General features: G+C 36.7%; 1 protein-coding gene across 9 annotated transcripts in view; it reads right to left on the bottom strand.

The window, feature by feature from the left end:
- Nucleotides 1–13,258, bottom strand: part of FOXJ3 (forkhead box J3) — a 130,839-nt gene that overhangs the window by 98,657 nt on the left and 18,924 nt on the right. For all 9 annotated transcript variants that reach the window (XM_073791271.1, XM_019938004.3, XM_019938008.3 and 6 more), the window contains one exon: nucleotides 9,810–9,870. In XM_073791271.1, the coding sequence (XP_073647372.1) occupies nucleotides 9,810–9,853 (44 nt within the window). In that variant the 5' untranslated portion in view covers nucleotides 9,854–9,870. The remainder of the gene's footprint in view (nucleotides 1–9,809; nucleotides 9,871–13,258) is intronic.

Here is a 13,258-nt window from a genome sequence, read left to right as displayed (position 1 = left end):
TCTTAGTTCAATTTCAGGAAAATAACACAGTCAATGTCCTACATTAGAAAAGATATGGTGATTAAGAACACAGGCTCTGGAGCAAGACTGCCTGGATTGGAATCTAAGCTCTTCCACTTTTAGCTATGTGACCTTAAACAAGTAAATTAGCCTCTCTATACCTCAGTTTCCTCATGTGTAAGGTGAGGATTAAAAGCAGTACCCACCCCAAAGGATTGTTGTGAGGATTAAATGAGTTATATATACAAAGCACTAAGAAGAGTTTCTAACACACAGTAAATAAGCATTCAATAAATGTTAGCTATTATTCCTATCAAATTCTTACTCTTCAGAATTTTCTAAATTTTAAATGACTGTCACTCTTACTCAGTGGTTTTAGACTTACATGCCCTAAATCACACAATAATCATTTATCAACCTCAATGGAAATGAGCCCCTCATTCAATTATTTACTCTAAAGAAAAGATCCAGAAAAGACTGTGCTTTTAAATTTTGTTTGTAGATTGCATATGAAAATTGAACATACACTTTTCCCACAGAAATAAGATTCTATGATAATGATTCCTGAAGCAGCCCACAAAATCCTACCTATTCTATAAAGGAGTTCTATAAATCAAATTTCTAAGAGTATAAAAGCCCCAGTTGGATATTCTGCAGCAGAGAGACAGAAGTGTAACAAGGAAAATAAATAAGTTTTTCCATTTTCCTGGTGTAGGACCAGCTTGTTCCTAATAAAATTTCAATACACATAGCTTATATCTGGCATACTTCTAAGTACCTTCTTCTATACCTTGGCTCTCCCATCTCACACTGCCATAAGCCTCCAAGATTGGCCCCTAAAGTTGGTATTATAAACTCCAAAATTAATTACTTGCTCTTCTCCTCCAGGAAAAACTCTAACCTTTTCAAAGCAGTTGATCTCTGCTCTATTTAGGAAGAAAGTGGACAGCATCAAACTAATCACCCCTAAGGTATGAATAACTGAGCCTTTAAATTTCCTATGAGCAATGATCTTTTTAAAGGACAAGCCCAAAAAATCCTCATTGGTTTGAAGTGAAAATATAGGAAGAAGAATCATAATTTAGGATAGAGAATCCAATACACAAATAGAAGTTCACATTTCAAAACTCTTGACTTTCACAACTTTTGTTTCACCCCTAAGATTCCAAAAATATTCACACACAGCTTATGCAAAAACTTGAGGGATTTAGTGAGACAACTGTCATTTGTAAACAGAACTGTGGTTTCAGAGCTATTTATCATAAAATCAGAGATGAAAAAGAACCTCACTATGTCATTTTTAAAAGCCCTGCTATTACCTATTTTGGAAACCAACAATATTCTTTAACTCCAAGGGAAGAAAAGTTCACCAAATGTATACAGTAATTCATTTTGTTTAAAATAATAATAAATTTTAACAGACTAATCTATGTATCTCCCTTGCTACAGAGAAGAAAATTTCTTTAAATTCTATCCTGGAAAGTGAGAACTGGTCAGAGTTCTCTTCACAACGATGCTTCACATATTTTACAATATTAACACCATTTAGGTTCCTTCTCAAAAGTTTGAAGTCCAGAACTCCAACAGGATCTGATTTAAGAACCATAATATAGTTACTGCTCTTCTCTAGATTCTCTCCAAATTACTCTATTACTCAAATATATAATCTTAGAGTCATAAAACTGTATTCTAAATTCATACAAGCCATACTCATAGTTAGAACTCCGTTCAGGCTAAAACTTAGGGATCATATGGTCAAAAGACATCTTTATGCCATAAATGTAATTCTTATCTTAAAAATATTTTACTCTACAATTTAAGGAGGAAAAATAAATATTTTTGGACATTAACCACTGAACTACATTCCGTCATCAAGTAAGTACCGTATTTTGCATTTAATCTCACTCTATCTATTGGAATCTCTATGTCTCTTGAGTAGCTGGAAAGCTAATAAGAGTCCCTTTGATACAAGAACACTCAAAGCCATCTTTGCAGATATTATTTAAAAACCCAGACAGAATCTGCTATTAATACTTCTTATACTTAGTTTTTAAAAATATGTGTAGAGTCCATGAGCCACAACTACTGAAGTCCGCGTGCCTAGAGCCCGTGCTCCGCAACAAGAGAAGCCACCGCAATGAGAAGCCCTTGCACCACAACGAAGGGCAGCCCCCACTCGCCGCAACTAGAGAAAGCCTGTGCGCGGCAACAAAAACCCAATGCAGCCAAAAATAAAACAAATTAAAAAAAAAAAAGAAAAAGCCTCAAATTTTGATAAATACTGACAGCCAAGAGGCAGAATTTAGTGCATGGGCACTGGAGCAAGACCTCTGTATGAATCCCAGCTCCGTCCCTTATTCATTGCATGTCCTTGAGTTGCTGAACTTTTTTACCTCTGTTTCCTCATTTGTGAAATGAAAATAATCATAACACCAACCTCATAGGGTTGTTAGGGGAAATTTAATTAATATACCATAAAATGCTTAAATAATGCCTGGTCTAATATATTAGTAAGAACACCATAAAGCTAGTTATCCAAGTCAATATTTAGTCCCATAAGTAACTTTTATAATATGTCCTTAAGTCAGTGACTAGTCACTGGTACTCTTCAATACCTTATGCTCAGAAATGGAAGCCCAATAAGTCAGCTTAAAGATTAAATTACATTTAGGATGCTCTAGACCAGCACTGTCCAACAAAACTTTTCTACAACAATGGAAATGTTTGTGTGTTATCCAATATGACAGTCAGTAGCCATGTGTAGCTAACCAAGCACTTAAAATGTGGCTAGTGTGACTGAGGAACTGATTTTTTTTAGATTTAAACAGCCACATGAGGCTAGCGGCTACCATATGAGACAGTAAGCCTTAGAAGATAAGACAAAAAGTTCAAAATACATTTTAGAAAAAGTCTCTGTAATGGTCAAAATTAAGACGGTTTCTCATTACTCTTCATTTAATTGGAACATGTCAGAATTAAACATGCAAATTAATAGATTTTATCAATTATAAAAAAAGTTTGATAAATATAACAATGATGAACTACGGCATGATAATGAAAGTTATTTCTGCCACTGTGTGGGACTGACTTAAAAGCATATAACTATATTAATTATAAATATGATAAAAATCTAGTATTAAATGTCAGCAACATCCTTAGCCTGAGGTCAGTTGCAAACCTGAATGCTACTGGTAGATACTCTAGAATCTAAGAATTTAGATTATCATACTAGAGATTATCAAAATAAATGAATTAAGCCAGACAGAAAGGCAAATATCATTTGATATCACTTATATGTAGAATCTAAAAAAATCACACAAAACGTATTTAACAAAACAGAAACAGACTCACAGACATAGAAAACAAACTTATGGTTACCTGAGGGGGGAAGGGGAGGGATAAATTAGGAACCTGGGATTAACAGATACACACTACCATATGTAAAACATAAACAACAAGGTCCTACTGTATAGCACAGGGAACTATATTCAATATCTTGTAATAACCTATAATGGAAAAAAATCTGAAAAATATACATATATATGTGTATGTATAACTGAATCACTTTGCTGTACACCAGAAACTAACAACACTGTAAATCAACAATACTTCAATAAAAAAAAAATTTGTTTTAATTTTTAAAAATAAGAATTTAGGGTAAAGGGGAAATAGAAAGAAGGGGAAAAAGAAATCGTCTTCTACCCCATGTTCTTGAGCTGAGAGCAAAGAATACAAACATGTCCTTTTTTCTTTTTCTTTTTTAAGTCTTTTTCATTGAATTTGTTACAATACTGTTTCTCTTTTTTATGTTTTGCATTTTTTGGCCCCGAGGCAAGTGGGGTCTTAGCTCCCCAACCAGGGATGAACCCGAACCCCCTGCACTGGAAGGCGAAGTCTTAACCACTGGACTGCCAGGGGAGTCCCCAAATATGTCCTCTTTTATTCTAAAAACAATTATCCCTTTTGCTTTCTACTATAGGAAAATGCAAATATGCCAGATGCTTTATGTAATCAATATATAGTTTATCCCATGAATCCTAACAGGCCAAGGAGGTAAACATTAACATCCCTATTACAGCAAAACCAGGAAAAGTGAAGTAACTTACCCATGATCATATGAATAATACGCGGCAGAGGTCTGAACCTGCATCTACCCAATTCTAAGACTAAATACCAGAGCTGCCTTAACAATAACAAGTCTGCTACTAGAAACAAGACAGCAAGACGCCTTAAAATAAATCTACCCTCCTCTGGTCATTCTAAATAGCAGGTTATCAATATCAAATGGAGGGAAATGAGAAAACAGATGGACAGGAAATTCACTTGGGACACAACACACAATCTTCTCTGGTGCTAAAAATCCCTATGTGTTCCCCAACATATCCTAAACAAACAGACTGGATCAATAATAAAAGGCATCTTTAAGGGAGAAGCGTAACAAAAAGGAAAAGATGAGTGTGAACAAGAAAGAAAGAAAAAGATAACAAAAGGAAGAGATCTCAGGTAGAAGATCAGAAACTACTTAAAGTACTACTGATAACTCAGCATCCTAGGCTGAATACACATGTGAACCATAAAATCAATCCTCATAAATGTTAGGCAATTCAGAAATGCAGAAAGGGCCCCATTTAACAAGTCCAAAGAAATATCAAATTTTATTTTGCTTTAATCAAACCAAATTATAACAGTCTAATGCCATAATATGTGAAAGAAATATGTTATATACATATATGTGTTTACCTGTCTACATAAAGCAAATGTTCAAGGAAAGCTTTTGCTTTTTTGGTAAGCTTTTGCTATTACTGAGTCTATACCTGGAAATAAAATGCAGGTAACCTCAGGATTCAAATCCATCTTATATAAACTCAGTAACCGGATTCTGCTAAATTTTTAAGATTCTATTGTCTGACAGAAACTGTATCCATCATTATCTGAACTCTCACTCTTGCCTTCCAAAACTCAGGAATTAAATAGATGTAGATGACCCAGTATTCACTAACCAGACTTACTATCCAAACTCAGGATACGAATGCAGTAGATTCGGATTGCAAGGAATACTTGCAAATCTTATATAAATTTTTAATATAATTTCACGTGATTTACAAAATTAGCATTTTTAGCAACATGCAAGTATCCTACTAAAATCACATAAACACTGGCTGCAAAACAGATCTGAGAAAACTTTTTTTTAAATACTTTTATTTATTTGGCTGCGCTGGGTCTTAGTTGCAGCACGTGGGATCTTTGTTGTGGCATGCATGTGGGATCTAGTTCCCTGACCAGGGATTGAACCTAGGCCCCCTGCATTGGGAGCGCAGAGTCTTAACCACTGGACCACCAGGGAAGTCCCAAGAAAACACTTTTTAATACCATATTTCTTAGTAATTTGCTGAAACAAGTTATTAAGTTATTGCTCCTCAATTCCAAACCCGCATCCCTTCTTCCCAATCTGCCTTAATGACACTGGAACTGGGACTCTGCAAACCACATTTCTACTTTGCCAGCTGACTTCCTATAAGGCTCTGCCAAGAGGAAGCACTAAAGATGGACTGCAAGCCTGGAGAAGAAAAAAGATACTTGGGCCTTCCTGTCTATTCTTTGGACTTCATAAGAGCATTACCCCAGCAAAGGTTTCTTCACCCCTGCAGAAGGTCCCCCTCACAGTAGTAAGTGAATAAAGTTTGCAGTTTTTCTAACACTTATGGAACTAGCTTAATCATACCCCACTCAAAGACCCCAGCACCAGCCAGCACCCTTCCCCAGAGTTCTGAGTTTCAAATCTATGGGATTTCTATTCTGAGCTCGACACAAGCACTAGCATGTAGTACCTTCTCCTCGGAGATCTGAATTTTGTTTCCACAGGACCCTTCCTCTAAGTCTCTAGGTTTTCCCTTTGGTCCCCAAGCACTTAGGGCTCACAGCTGCTTCTAGAAGTGCCTATCTCCATGATAACTTCAAGTTTTATTTTTATCCTTTCTGTTACCTAGTTAACAACTTTAAATCTAGTTAATGATTCTATTAAAGTCTCTGTTCAAATAACTGGTGTGGTTTCTGCCTCCTGATAGAACCCCGACTGATAAAAGAAAACAGTCTCATTATACTGTAATAGTATATGATGTTATCATAATAACGTTTGTTAAAATGCAATTCTACCCATACTAGCAATTAAAGAAGAACAAAATGATAATTAAGAGCAATTTGATTAAAATTAAGAGTATACTTAGCTATCACTACAAAATCTTTTGCAACCATTCTTTTAAAGAAAATTTGGGGGGGGGTGCCTTTTTCTAACACACATAGCATCTACTGGAATAAAATTACATAAGACAACATTAACAAGGGCTATCTCTGTCTTCCCAAATTTTCTACAATAATTGGGTTAACATAACTTTTTTTTTTTTTTTTTTTGAGGTATGCGGGCCTCTCACTGTTGTGGCCTCTCCCGTTGCGGAGCACAGGCTTCAGACGCGCAGGCTCAGCGGCCATGGCTCACGGGCCTAGCTGCTCCGCGGCATGTGGGATCTTCCCCGACCAGGGCACGAACCCATGTCCCCTGCATCGGCAGGCGGACTCTCAACCACTGCGCCACCAGGGAAGCCCTAAGATTACTTTTTAATCATAAAAATACAGTAAGTAAATTTTTAAAAATAATTTTAAAATGTTCAGATTAAACAAGGATCCAATATCATCTATAGAAAACAATATTTAACTTGTTTACCCTAAATATTTAAAGGGCAGAGGAAGAGATTTAATTCATTTACTAAGTACCCTCTCCTACCCAACAAATTTTTAAAATGTCACATACTTTCATTCCACCCCCCATCTTCACTTCACATAAGTCATCTACTCCACTCCCACCTATGTTTACAACCCCCCACCTGCCTACCCATTTTCTCATTCCTAGACACACGGTCCAGTTCTTCTCCACCAACTCAAATGCTTTCCTGTCTTGAGGCTAGCCACTTTCTAGATATATAGGTAGTATATGCAGGCATACACAAGATATAAAGGTAGTATATACAAAGAGAGTTATGGCAAACAAGCAATGTTTGTCAGCGGATTTGAGATTTCCTGGGGTTCCCTGGTGGCGCAGTGGTTAAGAAACCGCCTGCCAATGCATGAGACACGGGTTTGAGCCCTCGTCCGGGAAGATCCCACGTGCCACGGAGCAACTAAGCCTGTGTGCCACAACTACTGAGCCTGTGTTCTACAGCCTGTGAGCCACAACTACTGAGCCCACGTGCCACAACTACTGAAGCCCACGCGCCTAGAGCTCATACTCTGCAACGAGAAGCCACCGCACCGAGAAGCCCGCACACCACAAAAAAGAGCAGGCTCCGCTCGCAGCAACCAGAGAAAGCCCGCATGCAGCAACGAAGATCCAATGCAGCCAAAAATGAATGAATTAATTTTAAAAATTTTTTTAAAAAAGACTTCCTGCTCTACTTCTATTTGGATAGTATAGTTGGGAGGTCGTTTCTGGCTTGAGGAAGACTCTATGGGAAAGTAGACTAAAATTTATTGTGGTTTTAAGTAATCCAGTTTCTCTTCCCTTTACCAAAAAATAGTTATTCTTTTCCTTTCCTTATATCAAACCAAAGCTAGCTTTCAGTTAGAAAAATCAATGACAAACAATGGTCTTCTACCCATACATCTGAGAATGCGAATTCTCTGCTTCACAGAAGGACCATATAGAATATTACAAAAAATGAAAGATTAGGATATAAGGATACTAAATATCTCAACTCAAATGCCAGAGAGTTTCTCAGTTTATTAACTAAATGCTAAACTTATAGGTATATCCACAAAAATTTGATTCTAGGATATTATACACTAGAACTATAACAGTGAGCAGGTTATAAAATAATTCATGGCATCTCTTTCATCATCTCTTCCAATTATATAATTCTATCAAGCAAAAAAGGTTAGGCATATATCATTCCTAACCCAATGTCATATACAATCTTCACCTAAACATAACTATTCAAATTAAGGGATTTAAAATCCCAGTAAATGACTTTAATATATGACTGTTTTGGCATAACCCACAAATAAAATATCTTTAAGGGACTCTATGATCAGTGGAAGATCAAAGTCTGCAAAAATATCTTGATATGGTCATATCTAAAGTTTTAAATATTCAATAAAAGGGTAAAATGATTCCTCCAACCACATTAAACAAAAGGACTCAAGTGAAATTAGTTCTACAGCAGCTTTGGGGATTAAAGTCTTTTTTTTTTTTTTAAGTTCTTTTCAAAACTATACAGGTGTCCCTTGTTGGGAGGTGGGGGTGGGGGCACATGGACTCCAACAAGACAGAAAAGTAATCACTCTACCTACTTCCATTATAAGCTGGAAGATGCATTCTCAGGGAAAGAAATGCCATAAGGATGTGGAGTAAAGCTCTCCTACTGAAGGAAAGGAGAGCCAGCCTTAGTCTCATAAAAATTCAAGTATATAAAAACTAAAAAGGCAACTTTATTTTTCTTTGGTGGCATTCTGAACCACCAGAATTTCTTTCATGCCTAAGGACTCCTTGACTTCACATTCATGGCTCTAATAATTTTGTATCCCTCCTCTCTCTCTTTCCTGCCCTCCAAAGCTGGTCAATTCCACCTCTCTTCATCACTTACTCTGTTCCAGCCACAATGACCTCCGTCATTGCTCCTCCAACCTAACGAGGCAAGTCTCCTGCCCCAGCAGCTCCTGAATCCCCTCTGCCCAGAACGCTTATCTTCTACCTACCCAGATATGGTTCATTCCATCACTCTTTCAGGTCTTCATTCAAATGTCGCCTGTTCAGTAAAGCTTTCCCTGGCTACCCTATCTAAAATAACCCTATCTATATTTCCTGTTCCCATTCTCTATTTTATTCTTCATCTTAGCTCTCAACACTGTCACTATCTAACATATACTTCTTACTTTTTTATTAATTACCCCGTCACCAAAATGTAAGCCCAATAATTACAGGATTTTTATCTGTTATGTTCACAACTGTAGTCCCAGCATTTAGAATAGCTCCTGACAACATATTAGGTGCTCAATATGCTGAACAAATAAATGATACAGCTAGCTACAACACCACATGTAACTGGTAGGTGCTGCCATCAACAATTCATATTCTAGTCTGAAAGATCCCAATTAACAGATTAGATTTAGGTTATTTTTTCAAACTGTGTGCTGGGAACTAGAGTAATCCCTCAGGGGCAACCGTGGGGGTAGAAAATGGAAGCCCAAGCAAGCAGAAAAGCCCGGCATTCATCTGCTTTATTCACAGGTTTTCACTTAAGATTTAATTTATAGAAAGGATTTAGCAACTTGGAAAAAATCTAAAACCACTGGGTTGAATACAACTTAGTTCCTATTTTTTTACATTTTACTTATTTATTGTAAATGAGGATAATCTAGGTATCACATTTATATCATCCTTTAAAGAGATTTAAATTACCATCTAGTCTTATTTAATAATCTGCTACAAAGGCAATAAAAATTTACTATGTATTTTCTAATTAAACTAAGTAGAAACAAGATTAGTGTTTTTTTAAAAACGGAATAACAAAGAAGAGTAAAATTGTTATTTCATGTACAAGAACATATGTAAATTCACTAAGTGGAGATTAAGATCCAAATCCCACTACCACAAATATCTCTGTAAGCAAAAATATGTCCCAATCTCACAAAATAGCACTATTTACCAAAACAGACTACAATATTTTATTCTGAACCTTACAGTAAAACTGATTCTAATATGACTTGACCAGCATAACTTTTAAAATGTTACATGTTCTAATAAAAAGAAGAGCACTAACCTTAATGAAGTTACAGATGGACAAGCCTGTCCATACAAACCCATCTGGCCACAAAGAGAATCTGAAAAGTAAAGGAGAGTTAGTTATCAGATGCTCCAAAATAAATTAAACTATAAATCACACTACCATTCTAAAACAGAAATAGAACGCTAAAAGATTCACCATTATTTGAACACATACCCACAAAATTTAAAAATGCTGTTAAGCAATAAGACATTACGCTGAGGAAGACTGACAATACGAGGAAGCACAAGAAAAATAGGCACACTATAACTGTAACATCCAAAAAAGCTAAAAACTCATAAAATTTAACAAACTGTTATTACGCTTAGTTACAGATAGAGAGTGTCCCAACTGTTTAGTAGAATCCCAAGGATTCCAGAGAGGTGCCTAAAGGCTACCAAAGAGCTGAGCATGCAGGTTCCCATCCCCACATAATTGTCTCCCATCCCATCTACCCTTCAATCAAAGCAGTGCTATCTTTGTTGGTTTTGCATAATGGACTTCACTAAAACTTCATTTGAAGAACAGTTCCACTGCTTAAAAAAAAAAAAAAACGTTAAGAATAGCATTGAACAGAAGGAGCTTTGTTCAAATTCTAGCTGTGACACTAAGAGACCTTGAAGAATTTATATAACCTCAGTGAACCTCCATTTCTTCATCTGTAACTTGGGGATAATACCACCTGTAACTTTATTTATTCATCAGGGATAAACTGCAGGTTTGTTATTAGAATTAAACAAATCACTAAACAAATGTGAAACTGTCTATTAGCACTACTACCTGGCACAAGGATGATCCACAAGTGTCTACAGGTAACATGAATGAGAGAAGCTGGAATGGGTATAAATATGCATACACAGCACAAATGGAGATTGTGTGCCTGCAACTAAAGAAAACAGGTTCACTCTGAAAAGATCAGCTGCTATTCCCAGTTCTAGCCAATTGTTGCTAAGCAGGATTGAAAGCCCAGTACTGTTAAGAACTTCTAATTTTTCAAGAGAAGCAAGATACCCAAAATTTTATCTGAAATCTCCTGATTTTTATTTTCTAAATACTATGTGGGCCAAACAAACCACTGGATGTTGTCCCAAGTTTATAACTTTTAACTTAGTGGCTGACTGAATTCCCTGCATCTTACTGTCCCGTGCATGCACTGAAGAGAGATGGACACTTTACTTCTGCTAGAACAACAGAATAGATAGCTTGATCAACATGCCCACTGGAAATAACAAACGCTGGATAAATTTTTTTAATCTTTACATATTAATCAATAACCTGAAAGAAAATAAAGTATGATCAAGGCTAAAAACTAAGTGAAAGAGGGAAACTAGAGATGTATGCAGAGTACTGAAACCAGCTTTCATTCACCTTCAGGGCATTTTGCCAAACCCTATGAATTTCAGCTTGCAATTCCAAGGCCTATTAGGGCTCAAGGTACAAGAGGCAAAGTCCAGGTGTTACCCAAGAGAACTGCAAGGGAAACTTAACCTTGGCACTGAGTGCTGGTGAGGGATTGGGGGGCTATGAGAGCAGTTCAACAGTATCTCCTCAGACACTCACAACCAGAAGCTGACCCTCACCTAGATTATGGTTTAAAAAGCTTCATACTTAGAATTTTGTTTAGGGTAGTCCTAGAATGGTAATGTCTCCCACCCAAACTTGACAGAAGGAAATGAAAATCCTCTCTGGGGAATCTGCCTTTGATCTAGGCCTGGGAGAATTCTCAAGGATAAGGTCCCAAAATAAATAAATTCACAATCAAAAATCACAAAACCAGAAGGAAACAAGCCACTCAAGAGTAAGATACAGCTGAAACATCAGCTGGCAGACTCAAAACCTCAAAGACCTCAGATACGGGAATTACTAGTCACTTTTCTCTACTGTTTTTTACTTTATGGGTGACTTACCTACTCTTGTATTTCAAACGCCTATAATGCAGATGAATCTCAAATCTACATCTCTATCAGGGATCAAACTCCTGATCTCCGAACATAAATATCTAACATTCCCTCCCGAAATCCCAAATTTACTATGTCTAAAACTGAATTATCTTTTTTTAATGTATTTCCTATCTTGATAAAATGGCACAGTCCTTTATCTAAGAATGGCTTTCTTTTCCTTTGTTAGAGCAGGAAACTTCTTTTCAATTCTTGATTTCTATGAGGAATGACTTCTCTAAACATCCCTGGGCTCCCAGCCCACTCCTCACCAAGTGCGTAGAGCTAACTCCAGGACTCTACATCCAGTATTCTACAAGGTAGTTACCTGGGTATGACTGCTCTGTTGACTCTAACAACCTAGACATCAGGTAAGCTGTCCAAATTGGGTGGGCAGGGACAAGAGAATGTGGAGAGTCAGCCAGCCCATTTGTCTCTTAAACCTAAATCACATTCTACAACATTCTACAATATCAGCTTTATCAAAAACAAAGGTAAATTCTTACAAAAGATATCACAGGACCCAGCAATTCTACTCTTAGGGGTACGTGTGTGTGTGTATTTTTATGTATAAAAAATTTAAATATATGTATATATACATATATATATATATATACACACATATATATATAAAAATCCTCTTGGGAATACATATATATGCACATATATGTATCCCCAAGAGAACGTAAAACATATGTTCACACAAAAACTTGCATACAGCTTCCTTTTCCAGTAAGCAGCCTGAGGTGACCTCTAAAAATGGTTCGCTATTCACTTGACCCAGAAAACCCCACAAAATCATGCAAGTCAGGAGGTTCAAATCTTCGTGTTCACTTTAAGAACACTCATGAAACTGCCCAGGCCATTAAGGGTATGCATATCCGAAAATCCACCAAGTATCTGAAAGATGTCACTTTAAAGAAGCAATGTGTGGCATTCCATCATTACAATGGTGGAGTTGGTAGGTGTGCCCAGGCCAAACAGTGGGGCTGGACGCAGGGTTGATGGCCCAGAAAGAGTGCTGAATTTTTACTGCACATACTCAGAAATGCTGAACGTAAGGGCTTAGATGTAGATTCTCTAGTCACTGAGCACATCCAGGTGAACAAAGTTCCCAAGATGCAGCACAGAACTTAGAGAGCTCATGGTTGGATCAACCCATACATGAGCTCTCCCTGCCACACTGAGACGGTCCTTACTGAATAAGAACAGACTGTCCCTAAACCAGAAGAGGAGGTTGCCCCAAAGAAAAAGATATCCCAGAAGAAACTGAAGAAACAAAAACTTATGGCCCGGGAATAAATGCCACAAAAAATAAATGCAAATAAAAATAAATTTAAAAAAAGAAAAACACAAGCAAAAAACGTGCATACAAATGTTCATAGCAGCATTATTTATAAAGCTAAAAGTGGATATAAACCAAATGTCCATCAACTGATAAACAGATAAACAAAATATGACATATCTGTACAATATCCATATAATATACAGTGGAATATTATTCAGCCA

Source organism: Tursiops truncatus, chromosome 1 (genome assembly GCF_011762595.2).
Source record: "Tursiops truncatus isolate mTurTru1 chromosome 1, mTurTru1.mat.Y, whole genome shotgun sequence".
Lineage (NCBI taxonomy): Eukaryota > Metazoa > Chordata > Mammalia > Artiodactyla > Delphinidae > Tursiops > Tursiops truncatus.
The sequence above is the reverse complement of the archived record's forward strand: the minus strand, read 5'-3'. Positions and strand labels throughout refer to the sequence as shown.